At 44.8% G+C, this 15,576-nt stretch overlaps 1 protein-coding gene across 1 annotated transcript in view; it reads right to left on the minus strand.

Annotated features, from left to right (window-relative positions):
• The window catches only part of ST3GAL3 (ST3 beta-galactoside alpha-2,3-sialyltransferase 3), a 224,154-nt gene that overhangs the window by 88,424 nt on the left and 120,154 nt on the right, over positions 1-15,576 (minus strand). The window contains 1 exon segment of the mRNA XM_063627687.1: positions 5,360-5,452. Within this exon segment, the coding sequence (XP_063483757.1) occupies positions 5,360-5,452 (93 nt within the window).

The following is a 15,576-nucleotide window of genomic DNA, read 5'->3' on the forward strand; positions in this document are numbered from 1 at the left end:
CTTGGAATTCACAATTTATAGCTGGTTGGTGAGATGTATAGGTAATAACCTACTACTTGTGATTAGCATCTGAAGTGAGGTATAGTCTTATTCAGCCGTCAACCTGTGGGATCTGATGCCATCTCTAGGTGGATAATATCAGAATTGAATTGAATTATAGGACACCCATTAGTGTCTGCTGAAGAATTCCTTGATGTGTGAGAAAAACTGCCACACATCTGGTGTCAGAAGTGTGTTCAGTGGCACATGAGAATAGAGATAAAAAAACTGTCTTTTCTTCAGACAGGCCTAGATTTTGCTGGTGAATTCTATCAAACATTTCATGAAAAATATTACCAATTGTACACAAAATATGTAGAAAGATGAAGAAATATTTTCCCGCTTATTCTGAAGCCAGCATTACTATATTACCAAAACTAAAGACATCACAAGAAAACTACAGACCAGTATCTTTCATGACCAAAGACACAAAAATCCTTGAAAAATTTTAGCAAATTGAATACAGCAATGTGTAAAAAGAACAATACACCAAGACAAAATGAAGTTTATCCTACAAATGAAAGATTGGTTCAACATTCAAAAATCAATTAATGAGAAAAAATCAATCAATGTAATTCATCATATTAATAGACTAAAAAAGAAAAGCCGTATGATCTTCTCAAAATATGCGGAAAAAGCATTTGACAAAATTCAACACCTATTCACGATAAACACTCTCAAGAAACTAGGAACAGAAGAGAACTTCCTCTACCTAAAAAACGGTATCTATGAAAAACCTACAGCTAACACCATAATGGTGAAAGACTAGATGTTTTCCTCCTAAGACTCGGAACAGGCAAGGCTGTTCACTCTCACCTCATGTATTTAATACTGCACTGAACAGTCTAGCCAATGCAGTAAGGCAAGAAAAAGGAATGAGACACACAGATGAAAAAGGAAGAAATAAAACTGTTTTTAGTAACAGACGACAAGACTGTCCATGTATGAATGGTACTGGCACAAAGTCATAAATCAACAGAATAGACTAGGGAGTCCAGAAGGAGACCTACACATATATGTTCAACTGATTTTCAACAAACATGCCAAGGTAATTCAATGGAGAAAGCAGAGTCTTTAACAAATGGTTCTGGAACAACTGAACATCCACGTGCAAAAAGTGAACATAAACTCTTTTTTTTTTTTTTTGAGATGGAGTCTTGCTTTGTCTAGAGTGCAGTGGCATGATCTCGGCTCATTACAACTTCCACCTCCCGGGTTAAAGCGATTCTCCTGCCTCAGCCTCCCAAGTAGATGGAACTACAGGTGCCCATCACCACGCCCAGCTAATTTTTTGTATTTTTAGTAGAGATGGGGTTTCACTGTGTCAGCCAGGATGGTCTTGATCCCCTGACCATGTGATCTGCCCACCTCATCCTCCCAAAGTGCTGGGATTACAGGTGTGAGCCACCACGCCCGGCCTCTAAAAAAAATTTCTGAGACTGGGTAAATTATAAAGAAAAGAGGTTTAATTGGCTCACAGTTCTGCAGGAAGTGTGGTGCTGGCATCTGCTTACCTTCTAGGGAGGCATCAGAAAGCTCACAATCATGGCAGAAGGCAAATGGAGAGCTCAGATATTTTTTTGTAGCAATGTAAGAATGGCCTAATACATAAAATTGGTACCAGGAGTAGGGTATTGTTAGAAACATATCTGAAAATGTGGAAGTGACTTCGGAACCGGGTAATGGATAGAGGTTGGAAGAGTTTGGAGGGCTCACAAGAAGACAGGAAGATGAGGGCAAGTTTGGAACTTCTTAGAGACTGGTTAAATGGTTGTAACCAAAATGTTGATAGGGATATGGACAATGAAATCTAGGCCAACAAGGTCTCAGATTGAAATGAGGAACTCATTGGGAAATGGAGCAAAGGTCATAATATTTTATGCCTTAGCAAAGAGCTTGGTTGCATTGTGCCCTTTCCCAAGGAATCTGTGGAAGTTTGAACTTGAGAGTGATGATTGCATATCTGGCAGAAGAAATTTCTAAGCAGCAAAGCATTCAAGATATGACTGGCTGCTCCTAACAGCTTACACTCAGATACGGGTGCAAGTAAATGACTTAAAGTTGGAATTTATATTTAAAAGGGAAGCAGAGCATAAAAATTGGGAAAATTTGCAGCCAAGCCACATGGCAAAGAATGAAAAAGCTTTTTCAGAGGAGGAATTCAAGCAGGCTGTGGAGTAACCACTTGCTAGAGACATTTGCATAACTAAAAAAGAGCCAAATGCTAATATCTAAAACAATAGGGAAAAAGCCTCAAAGGCATTTTAGAGATTATTGAGGTAGCCCCTTCCATCACAGTTCCTGAGGCCCAGGAGACAAAAATGGTTTCATGGGTCAGGCCCAGGGCCTCAACCCTATGCAACCTCAGGACACTGCTCCCCACATTCTGGCTGCTCCAGCTCTAGCCATGTCTCAAAAAGGGCAAGGTACAGCTCAGGCTGCCACTTTGAAGAATGCAAGCTGTAAACTTTGACAGCTTCCATGTGGTATTAAGAGTGCACAGAGTGCAAGAATGGAGGATTCTCGGATGCTTCCACCTAGATTTCAGAGGATGTATGGAAAAGCTTGGCTGCCCAAGCAAAAGCCTGCTGCAGGACTGGCGCCCTCACAGAGAACCTCTACTAGGGCAATGTGGAGGGGAAACATGGGATTGGAGCCTTCACACAGGGTCCCCACTGGGACATTGCCTTGTGGAGCTGTGAGAAGGGGGCCACCATCCTCTAGTCCCCAGAATGGTAAATCCACCAGCATTTTACACCCTGCACCTGAAAAAGCCTCAGGCACTCAACGCTAGCCCATGAGAGCAGCCACAGGGGCTGCACCCTGCAAAGCCACAGGGGCGGAGCTGCCCAAGATCTTGGGAGCCCACTTCTTGCACCAGCGTGCCCTGAATGTGAGGCACGGAGTCAAAGGAGATAATTTGGGAGCTTTAAGATTTAATGACTGCCTTGCTGGGTTTCAAACTTGCATGGGGCATATAGCCCTTTTCTTATGGCTGATTACCCCTTCTTGGAATGGGATGTTTACCCAATGCCTATACCGCATTGTATCTAGGAAGTAAGCAACTTGTTTCGATTTTACAGTCTCACAGGTGAAAGGAACTCATTTCCAGATAAGAATTTAGATTTGGGATTTAGGACTTTTGAGTTAAGGCTAGAATGAGCTAAGATTTTACAGGGACTATTGAGAAGGGATGACTGTATATTGAAATGTGAGAAGGACACAAGATCTGTGGGGGCCATGGACAGAATGATACAGTTCGAATATTTGTCCCTGCCCAAATCTGATGTTGAAAGGTAATCCCCAGCCAGGCTCAGTGGCTCAAACCTGTAATCCCAGCACTTTGGGAGGCCAAGGTGGGCAGATTGCTTGAGCCCAGGAATTTGAGACCAGCCTGGGCAACACGGCAAAACCCCACCTCTACCAGAAATATAAAAATTAGCCACGTGTGGTTGCATGCGCCTGGAGTCCCAACTACTTGGGAGGCTGAGGTGGCTAACTGCTTGAGGCCGGAGGTCAAGGCTGCAACAAGCCAAGATCGCACCACTGCACTTCAGCCTGGGCAACACAGCAAGACCCTGTCTCAAAAAAAAAAAAAAAAAAAAAAAAGGAAGGGAAAAAAATGTAATCTCCAATGGGGCCTGGTGGTAGGTGACTGGATCATGGCGGTGGTTTCTCATGAATGACTTGGCACCATCCTTCTGGTGCTGTTCTTGTGATAATGAGTGAATTCGTGTGATATCTGGTTGTTTAAAAGTGTGTAGCACTTCCTCTCTTTCACTCACTTGCTCCTGCTTTTGCCATATGACGTGCCTGCTCCCCCTTTGCTTTCTGGCATGATTTTAAGTTTCCCGAGGCCTTCCTAGAAGTGAAGCAGATGCCAGCACCATACTTCCTATAAAGCCTGATGAACCATAAGCCAATTAAACCTCTTTTCTTTACAATTTACCCAGTCTCAGATATTTTTTCATAGACAAGCAAGAACGGCCTAATACACAGTACAGAATATTAAATACAGTATGTTCCCACTTTTGGTAATATTGGCTGTCTCTGCGGAAGGGGTCTGGCGTGGCAGTATATACCCTTTTGTACTGTTTGAGGTTTTTTGTTTTGTTTTGTTTTGTTTCCACATGCCTGTATTACTTTCAATTAGAAAAAGTAAAAGAAACCTATATATTGGTAAAGGAAAACTCACAGGTGTCTGGGCCAAGGGACTGAGTCGTATAGGCTTGCAAAAACCCGTGTTAAGAATACAGAACACAAAGCCAGACACAGGGGCACTCAATAAATAGCTGGAGGAAGCAAAATATTTGGAATCAATTCAGAAGGCAGACCCTGGACAAAGAGATCTCTATCTGAGCACCGGATACTCAGCCAGCATAGATCTTGCTTTACACAAGGAGCTAAGCTGAGACTGCTCACGTTAGAAAAGAAAGGGAGCATAAAAACCAAATATCCTGGAGTTACTTTGGGGCCAGCTGTTTCTCAGCATTCCTTTGCAAGCACACTGTGTGTCCTAACCTCAGCCTTCTAAGGGATGGGAGGCAAGTCCTTCCCCCAGTGAGCAGAGCCCACTCCTAGCACTCCTCTGGTGGTCCAAGTGCCCAGACAATCCTAGGCAGCCTTTCCTCCAGCCCCTCAAAATCAGAAGGAACGAAATGATCCTGACAGTCTCACTGCACTCCAAAGACAATCTCAGCACTTTAGCTCCTTTTCCACACCAAGGCTTCAGAAAAGAAAACCAAAAAGGAGAAGGTGGATCAGTAAGCAAGATCCCTTAGCAGCATTTGGTAAAAGGAACTCCCTGGGTTATGCACAGATTCTTTCAGGTGCCAAAGAAGCCAGCAGCTCCAGAATGCAAAATGGACAGAGAAGGAAAGTGCTAAAACTTAAGACAGCCTCAGAAATTTCTCTTTGTTCCCTGCTTTATTTGGATATGCCTCCCTGAAGCCAGCTAGTTGGTCCCAGCTTCCAAAAAAATTTGTTTGGCCACTGATACTAGGTCTAGGAGCTTCTGTGCTTGGCAGCCTTCTCTGGCTGCCTCTGGATACCTGGCTTGCATGCGGCAACCATGTAGGTTATCCTTCTGTAGAAACAGGCTGTGCCACAAGGTGCAAGCTCCAGAGGCAGGATGGGAGTAAGGCAAAGCAAGGGCATGGAGTAGGACTGGAGTAGGAACCAACTTAAAGGCAGAGTCCTTTCCAGGAACCCATGGTTTCCAGAGCATAGGAGAACATGACTGGCTGTGAGAGGCAGAGTTTCTGGCTATTGGACCCCAGACCAGGCTGTCTAGGCAGTGGAGGGAAACAGGAGCACTTACCGGGGGAAGATGGCCGTCATCAAGGCTGAAGCATAGCCAGGCTTGCAAGCTCCCTCTGAAAAGTTTGCGTACTTGGTGGCTAATTCAGCAGGCCTATGGGAAGAGAAGGAAAGTTACAGCTTGCCAGGCACTGAGCACTGAGTGGGTTATTATTTCCTAAGGAGCTGTAGGTGTTTAAGCCTTTTTTTTTTTTTTTTTTTTTGAGATGGAGTCTTGCTCTGTCGCCTAGGCTGGAGTGCAGCGGCGCAATCTCGGCTCACTGCAAGCTCCGCCTCCCGGGTTCACGCCACTCTCCTGCCTCAGCCTCCCGAGTAGCTGGGACAAGGTGTTTAAACCTTGAATGAAGCTTCATTCCCTACAATCAGCACTTCAGGCACTTTTCCACATTAAGGCTTTAAGGGTAAAAACAAAACAAATCCCCAAACCCTAAAGGAATAGATAGATAATGAGTCAGGCCCCTGGATGATATCTGTAAAGGGAACTTAACTGGATTCTCACAGATTTCTTTTTTTTTTTTTGAGACAGAGTCTCGCTCTGTCGCCCGGGCTGGAGTGCAGTGGCGCAATCTCGGCTCACTGCAAGCTCCGCCTCCCGGGTTCACGCCATTCTCCTGCCTCAGCCTCCGAGTAGCTGGGACTACAGGCGCCCGCCACCGCGCCCGGCTAATTTTTTGTATTTTTTAGTAGAGACGGGGTTTCACCGTGGTCTCGATCTCCTGACCTCGTGATCCGCCCGCCTCGGCCTCCCAAAGTGCTGGGATTACAAGCGTGAGCCACCGCGCCCGGCCTCACAGATTTCTTTTTAAGAGACAGGGTTTCATTATGTTGCCCAGGCAGGTCTTAAACTCCTGAGTTCAAGTGATCCTCTCGCCTTGGCCTCCCAAAGTGTTGGGATTACAGGCATTGAGCCACTCATAGATTCTTTGCAGGAAGCCTGATACCAAGGAAATGAGGAGCTCTATCAAGGCTCCAATACCCGGGGGAGTGGTGCTTGGAGTTCACAGGATATAGCTACTCAGGCTTTGATAGTCAGAGCCTCGGGCCTTTCCACCTTCCTTGTATGTTCCTACATGGCTAGCCTCATCTGCTTTTATTCTCTCCACTCATGCTATGATCCACCCAGTGGGAACCATTCCCCAGTAGTGGGAACGGTCACAAACAGTGACCGAATATAGACACAATAAATGTTGGGGCTACTGACGTAACCATTAGACTTTTAGTTGAGGATGCTTTCCTGGTCTCTCTGCCTGGAATGTTATTCCTTGTCCTTTTTCATCTGGCTAATAACTATTGGTCCTTCATGATTAAACTGAAATATCAGCTTCACTGGGAGTGATTCCCTGACCCTCGGATTGGGCTAAGTGCTTCCTCTGTGCTTGCACAGTCACTCCCCCTGCCCCTCACATCATATACTTACCCCTCAGCACTTGCTATTCTGTATTGTAATTTTTGGTAGTATATCTCCTTTGACACACTGTAAACTCCTAAGGTCGAGTCTGATTTAACACTGCCTACCCTCTCCAGTGCCTTGCATAAATGTGCACAGAGAAGACCCCTAAAACTTTCTTCTTTTTTTTTTTTTTTTTGAAATGGAGTCTCGCTCTGTCACCCAGGCTGGAGTGCAGTGGCGCCATCTCGGCTCACTGCAAGCTCCACCTCCTGGGTTCACGCCATTCTCCTGCCTCAGCCTCCGGAGTAGCTGGGACTACAGGTGCCCGCCACCACGCCTGGCTAATTTTTTGTATTTTTAGTAGAGATGGGGTTTCACCGTGTTAGCCAGGATGGTCTCGATCTCCTGACCTCATGATCTGCCCACCTCGGCCTCCCAAAGTGCTGAGATTACAGGCATGAGCCACCGCGCCCAGCCAAAACTTTCTTAAGGAACAAAATGACCCTGACAGTCTCACTGCAGACAAGGCAATCTCAGGAACCCACGAGGCTGAGATGCTGCATATTTTTCAGAAGACTTGTGTTCTAATCCTGGCTTGTTGCTGTGTGACCACAATCATGCCACCTCACATATTTGGGTTTCAACGTCCTTATGCGTTCAATGTGGGTCTGGAGTCACTGCCCTGCCATCAAAATCTCTGCACTATGCAGTCTAGAGAAGATCACAGCCAAAGAACAGGATATAGTCAGTGAATGGGTTCCGTGACTGCCGGGACTGGAGGCCCTGCATGCTGGGGCACCTGAGTGAGCCCTGGCTGGTTGCCAGTTCTGAGTCCCCACCTCCTCCGCCCCCACCCTTGGGCCTGCTGCCAACACTCTGGTGCCCAGCTGCTCTACTGTGCTGGGGCCCTGTGGCAAGCCTACCCTCCAGGCTGCCTTCTGCAGGGTCTGGGCTGGGTGGGTGTGGGGTGGTGGTACCAGAAATGATGATGCCACTGCCTCGTGTGTGTCATGTCTGATTCACCATAGACCCCTCGGGCCTAGCCCAGAGGCTTACACAGAGTAACTGCTCATTGAACATAGACAAACTCAACTGATCAACGCACAATTTCTTTTAGAAATCTACATTTTCAAGCATCCCCCACCAAGGAAATTCAAAGCCTGAAATGCAAACCTGAAGGCTGAGTGACAAGCCGAGGAGTTGGGACTTTATTTGGTAGGCAAAAGAAAGCCAAAATTTTAACAAGAGAAAAACAATATTTTCTTATGTAAACAACTGTATTTTTGAAATGAAATATAAACCTCAGTGCAATTACGGAACTGACTAGAAGCTTTTTGACTAGGCACAGTGACGAAAACATTCTAGATGTCTTCAATTAGCTCTCTCAACAACTCTCTGAGTTGGTGCTATGAATTAATTTACATACAAGGCCTAGAAAGATGAAGAGACTAATCCAAGATCATACAAGTGGTAGACACTGGATTAGAACCCAAGGTCTCTAACACCAGTGCAGGAACTCTTAACAGGGCACTGCCACCAACACAGTCACAGAGGAAGGCACAGGACAGCACCGGAGTGGTCAACACAGTCGGAGATGGGGTGGAGAATATGGTCCAGAAGGCCTTACACAGCTTTGGTCTGCGGCAGTGAGGCATTTTGAGTCTCTTCATGTCCTGTCTCCCAATCCCCACCATCTGCTTGCCTGCCTTGTGCTGTGAGTTCCTGTGGTCTTTCTGAATTCCAGAAAGTTTCATAAACAGCAGAAAGATGGACAGCAGGTGCCCTTCTTAACACAGTGCAGTGCAGAAATAAATGAACAACAGACAGACCTTTGACTACCTCTTTTCTCTCTAGTTTACCCCATCAACTTTTGGCAAGGTGCTTAAAGAATAAGGGCTGTGGGACAGTCCAGGGGGCACAGGATCACGTCATCTACAATGGAGAGGGAGCTGGAGCCCAGCAGGCCAGGCAGGAGATGCTGCTCTCTCCATGGCAGTGCAAGGCAGTCCAATAGCAAGGATGATGGGCTCCAAATCAACCCCTCATTTAGAAAGCGACAGTAACTCCTAAAACGTACAACTCTGGGTACAGTGGGTCATGTCAAGTTATTACCAAATTAAAATGCCTTAGAAATGGCCTCCTGACTATCCCAGTGAGAGAAGAATAGGGGGAGTGTTGGGGATTCTGAGTCATCCAGCAGGCTGGGACCTCTGGGGCAGTTAGCAGTCAAAACCACCAAGATTAACGGTCGCCAACTCCCTGGGGCCAGAATAGTTAGTCTCTCTAAGGCACTCACACTCCAAATGCCAGCAGGCCCCCACACATGTCTGATCAAATCACTCAGCCCTTGTTCTTCTCCTACTCTGCAGCTGGCCTTTCATTTTGGGAGATTTAGCATTAAACCCAGTAAGAGCACCCATTGTCCTGCAAACGTGACTACCAAGCCCCTGGGGTGAAGAGTGTCACCACTGCACTCACAAGAGGAAATCCAGATGGACAGGCTGGAGCCCCAAAGAAGGAACCAGACGCTTCCACTCTCCTGCTTCACTCAGGAGGACCGAGTTTAAGGAATCAGGCCAAGCAATGGGTCATAAATGGAAAAAGCATCAGATCTGGAATCAGAAACTGTCACAGAGGACACTGACAAGCAAGTGATGGAAAATCTGATTTTCAGCTTCCCCATGTGCAGTGGAAACCACGTAATTCCAAGAATCGCATGAGGATGTGGTGAGGGAGCACATTTGGAGGGGATGGCCATCCTCTGGGGCACCACACACACGCTGTGTGAGACACGTGGCTGCCATAAGCGCCTGGCTCGGGTTCAGATCCAATCACAGGGAGAGTCACCACATGATATCTAGTGGGAGAGTGCCCTGGCTGATGTGTGTCTGAAGGATCAGCATTTGGAAGATGAGGAGTAGCACTGCAGGAGGCTGAAAGAGCAGGAGAGTGTGAGGCTGCGGTCAACGAAGTGTCTTAGGAAGGACGCAGAAACCAACTGCGTCACACTGTGGAGGTCCAGTAAGGTGTGGCCACAGGACTAAACGCTGGATTCGGCAACAGGGAGGTCACCACCGACCTCGACAACAGCCACTCCACTGGAATGTGGAGGTGAAACTCGTTTCACTGGGTTTAAGAGAAAACAGGAGGAGACAAACTGAAGTCATGAAACACAGACTATTTTTAGGAGTTCTGCTACAAAGGAACAAAGAAATGGGGCAATAGCCGGAGCGGGGAAGGAGGGTAAAGTGTTTTTTGAGGTTAGGAAATATTTTCCCAAGTTTACAAGCTGGTTAGAATAAAAGAAAAACTCATAATGCAGTAGAGATAGGACAGTTGTAGGGAGAATGTTTCTTTTTGTTGTCTATTTGTTTGTTTTCTGAGACAGGGTCTCACTCTGTTGCCCAGGCTGGAGTGTGATGGCACAATCTCAGCTCACTGCAACCTCCACCTCCGAGGTCCGAGTGATTCTCCTGCCTCAGCCTCCCGAGAAGCTGAGGTTACAGGAGCCCACCACCACGCCCGGCTAATTTTTGTATTTTTAGTAGAGACAAGGTTTCACCATGTTGGCCAGGTTGGGGGAGAATGTCTGCGAGAAGGCGGAGGGGGAAAGGATCTAGCACAAAACTGGGCTAAGCTAAGGGCTGGCCTTAGCTCTGCTCCCTTAGCCCGCCTTGGCCAGGGATGCCTATTTTCTAAGCACCACTTCTCTTGCAAACTTTCCATGATACTTTCCTTCTCAGGTAGAACCCATCCCCCTGTGGACCTGCGTTACCTAGGGCGGACATTCATCTTCACTTGCTCACTTGTTCCCCACTCTCCTACCGCCTTCCCCTTTCTGCCTCTCATTTCCACAGGCAACAAATATTTAGAGACAACAGAGTCACTCTGCTTGGATTTTTAGCCTGACTCTCTTAATAGCTGTGTGATTTGGCGCATGTCTTTTAAATCGTTTTGTGCCCTTAATTTGCACATCTGTAAAAGTGGGATTATACTAGTACTTATTTTATAAAATTTTTTTGTTAAGAGTTATGCTGAGAAGGAAGGGCTGGCACTGAGTATGGTGCCTGGCCCCTCGTTGGTGCTCAGTACATGCTAACTAACTGGTCTGGGATTAAGGATACAATGATGACTAGGACATAGTTAAGGCCTAGCATTACACTTCATTACACTGAAGAGTAATTGTCCATTTAAATATCTTTCTCTCATAGAATATGATCATTTAGCAAAGCATGTATGGCACAGAGTATACAAGTACCCAATAAAATGCTGGACTGAAATCAGTTGGTTACCTTGCCTTGGAAGGTTAACCAACAGGAAGTGTAAGGGGGAAGTGGGGTGATGGCCAGGGAAACTGGGGAAGCATCATTGACAGTTATTCCTGAAGACTCTACAGATCAGTGATGGACATTGTGTAACCATCAGTCTAGTCTCTAGAACCATCTCAGAGAGAACTGGATTCAGATCAGCCCCTAACATGCCTGCTCCCTCGTTTCATGTGCTAATTTAGTTTAAAGCATTCGTTATGAGAAAAGAAGACCGTGTAGGCAGCACTTAGCACACTGCCTAACAATGCAGCAGCTTAATCAAAGCCAGTGTTACCATGCTACGGGGACATGCATGAGTATGCAGATGAGCCTCTCCACACAGAGCTCGCTCCATCCACAGAGCAGGGAATTCTTCAATTCCATCTTCTACCTTCCTCATGAGGATGCCTTTCTCCAAGTACTAGAGAGTTGTTTCTGGGATAATGACATGATGAGGGAAATGGCAGAAGCAGCTTTGCCTAGCTTGAGTAATCCTATTCTGTCATTAAATATTTTCACTTTAATTTTTTTTTTTTAAATAGCCTTTACTGCCATAGATCCTCTCAAGCCCCAAGATGGAAATGTTTCTCCTTAAGGACAACTTCTATCTCCTCTGACTGCCACCTGTCTGACCTGTTACTCCAGGTCTGCTGGGTCTTGCTTGCATTGTCACCAGTTTCTTCATCTACCCACATATGGGCTGTGCCAATCCATTCTACCCTAGAAATCACTGACTCTTTGCTCTTTGTGGCTTCCAATGTAGACTCGGGTTTCTCTATAGCTTTTGCCATCATGATACATGTACAGCCATCTATGATAAATGCTGAAGCACTGTCAAATGTCTTCTATCACTTTAAGAAAAAAGGGACTGCTTGATCTGAGCCATCTGAAACTTGTGGTATTTCTCAGCTCCGGAGGCCCTGACTTTCTGCTCTTGCTGCTAGGCACTGCAATACCTTTTCATCAAACCAGGCCACATTCCTATTTGATCAGTGATTCTGGAGCTGACATTAACTCCAGGTTACATTTGTCTCCAGAGCCTTGTAATTTACTTCATCTTAGCTGGAGGGATGCTCCCCACTAAGTTCTCCAAGTGCTTCAACAGACAATTTTCACGGAGGCACTCCACCAGAGATCTGCTGTGACTCTCCAATTCAATTTTGCTTCCACACTTTATTTCCTTAAAAATAAAAACACATCCTCTTTCTGGGTGGTAGTGAAAAACACAAGAGAAGTAACATTCACTGAGCACAAACCAGGCACCAGACAGTGGATCTAATGATCTAATTCAGCTTTACAACAATCCTCTAAAAAGTAGTACCTCCCTTAGCCCCAGGCATGTGGGGCTGAAGGAGTCCAGGAGAAGCCATGATTGGAAGATGCACTGTTCTGTTTACACTATAAAATGTCAAATGATACATTTAACATGACCAGAAAGCAAATTACCATTCACACTTTCCCTGCACTCTCTGACACTGGTGTGTGTGGTCATCACCAACAAAGCAGTCCCATCTTTGAGATACTCCTGGGTCTCAGAAAGGATAGTGTGGCCTCATGAAATGATATATCCAGCATGAGCTGAACGGTACTGGAGAACTGAAGGGAGAAGATCACTGTTTCCACAAGATAGTTTCCAAAAAGCCATGGCATTGACTACTAATAATACAGATACTTGTTGTTTGTGGCAGGAGATACGAAACTTTCCAGCAATGATACATTTGACAATAGAAAACACAAAGAGATCGTTCCTGAACCTGAACAGAAAGAGTTGGTGGTGTGCGGGTAGCAAAAGGAATTTTCATATGCACTGATTGGATAACAAATACATAAGTATCTCTTCTTTACCCATTGTTCTAAATCCTTAGTAAGTCATTATACCATACATGGACCCATCAACTGGTTTATACAGGCAGACGCCTTGTAAAACATATTTGGCCAGGGCCCTATCTACCTTTGGAGCAGTCCTACTCTAAGGTAAGTATTATTTTCATTTTTGACAAGAGAAAACTGACTCCAAAACTCTCTCCTGTTCTTACCAAAGCCCCTACTTTCTTTGATGTAAAGTGTCATCAGCTTAAGGTAAGAAGATTGGAGTTTAAGTCACCAGTTCTACTAACTAGGTGTGCAACCTCAGGTAAGACACAATTGGTTTCCTTAACTCTTAAAATAGCTATAGTAATGTACATTTTATAGGGCTGATGGGAAGATCAATGAATACCTACAGCAACGTGGGTCAGAGTGCCCTTTGAAAGGTTATACAAATATTAGTCACTGTTCCTACTGTTTTAATGTTTGACTTCTGCTTTTACTATTCCTTCTAGATTCATCTGAATTATTATCATAGTTTCAATAATTTAAGAAGGAAAATAACTGCTCCTTCATTTTTCTTATTTGGATTCTTCTCTGTCATTCACATGGCTGTCCGTAAATGTATGCCTATTGGGCAGGGAGGTCAAGAGACTTCAGGGGACAGAGAGGGAGGGCCACTAAAACAATTCCATCATCTATGTGCAGGAACTTCTTATAAACTAGCATCCTAGCACTTATGTGAGCCCAATGGAAGGGCTATATCTCATAAAATTTGTAGTGAAAATCACAGTCGAATCTTCTGTTCAATTCTTCTATAGGTCCCCAGTATAAGATAGAGGTCACTACCATGATTTCCAGATAACATTGTTCCTAAATCCACTAAGTCCAGGCTCTCAAAGCAGGTGTCACAGTTTAGGGGCTATATAATAGAGGTTGGAGTTATTCAAAGCCACAGTACAAACTAGTGTATCTTCCTGGAGCAATACATGTACTTGAAGATATGAGGAAGAATGTATTAAGAAAACACATACGTACTATGGTATAGAATGCAGAATTTTTACAAGCAAAATGAAAGCTCTTGAAGATTCTTTTTTGGGGGGCCAGGTGTGGTGGCTCACATCTGTAATCCCAGCACTTTGGGAAGTCAAGGTGGGAAGATTCACTAGAGCCCAGGAGTTTGAGACCAGGGGCAACATAAGGAGACCTTATCTCTATTTAAAAAAAATTTTTTTAATTAGCTGGGCATGGTGGCATGTGCCTACAGTCCCAGCTCCTCAGGAGGCTGAGGTTGTAAGGATTGCTTGGGCCGGGGAGGCTGAGGTTGGGAGGATTGCTTGAGCTGAGGCTGCAGTGAGTTGAGACTGCACCGAGCTGAGACTGCACCACTGAACTCCAGCCTGGGCAACAAAGCAAGACCCTGTCTCAAAAAAAAAAAAAAAAAGGAATTTTTATGCTTGCAGTGGGTTGCTTTGCAATATATGCTCACTCTCCTCTGCCACTAAGGGTCCTCCGGAGGAAATGTTTCAGAAGCACTGCACTAAGGAACCTAAGTTTTCCATTTTGGTTCCTACTCTCAAAAAGCTTGAATTTCAGTAAGCAAATAGGTAAGTAAATAAAAGATTACCTTTGGGTATAAGTACAACCACTGTTATATACAAGGTATGGAAGAGGCAGACAATTAAAGTGGTCTCGGGAATTAGGGCGGGTATCTTGAGGAGGTACTGTCAAGAAAAGAGAGAAAGTAGAAGGGCATTCTCAGCCGAGGATACAACATGTGCAAGGGTCCAAAGCAGAAAGAGAGCCTGGCACATATTGGGAATTGCAAATACATTAGTATTGACAGAACAAAGCCTGTGAGACCACAGCATGGTCTTGCTGCTAGGACAAGGAGCCTGGGCTTGCTGATGGGGGCAATGGGGAGCCACTGAAGGATTTTTATGCAGATGAATGACATGCACTAGTCCAAGAGAGAAATGAGGAGACCTGGAAGAAGGGGTAACAGTGGATATAGACAGGAAGAATATTTGTAAGATATATTTGGGAAGCAAAATAATAGAGTGGAGGAATGTAACTAACAATTATTCAGCAGTATCTGGGGCTTTGTTTTTATTTTTATTTACATTATTGTCAATCCTTAAACAGCCCTATATGATAGGTATTATTCTTCCCATTTTATGAACAAAGAAATAAAGAAATTCAGCTAGGAAGTGGCAGGAGGAAGATTTGAATATAGAGCTTTCTGATTTCAAAGCCCTTGGGTGTTGGTTGTGGCTGTTTTATAAAATATACTTTTTATATTTCCTGATTTCAAAGCCCTTAGTAGTGCTTCTTTTTTTTTTTTAACAGACTACATTTCTTTTTAGTGCCGAATAGTAGTCCATTGTCTAGATGTGCCACAGTTTGTCCATATACATACTAAAGGACATTTTGATGCTTCCAGTTATTGGCAATTATGAATAAAGCTGCTATAAATATTCATGTATGGTTTTTGTGTAAACATAAGTTTTCAGTTCCACTGGGTAAATACTTAGGAGGGTGACTGCTAGAACATATGGTCATATTATGTTTCACTTTGTAAGCTGCTGCCAAACTGTGCTCCAAAGTGGCCAAACCATTATGCATTCCCACCAGCAGTGAATGAGAGTTCCTACTGCTCCACATCCTTGTCAGCATTTGAGACTGTCAGGTTTTTGTTTTTGTTTTTTAGTCATT

The sequence above is a fragment of the Symphalangus syndactylus genome, chromosome 12, assembly GCF_028878055.3.
Source record: "Symphalangus syndactylus isolate Jambi chromosome 12, NHGRI_mSymSyn1-v2.1_pri, whole genome shotgun sequence".
Lineage (NCBI taxonomy): Eukaryota > Metazoa > Chordata > Mammalia > Primates > Hylobatidae > Symphalangus > Symphalangus syndactylus.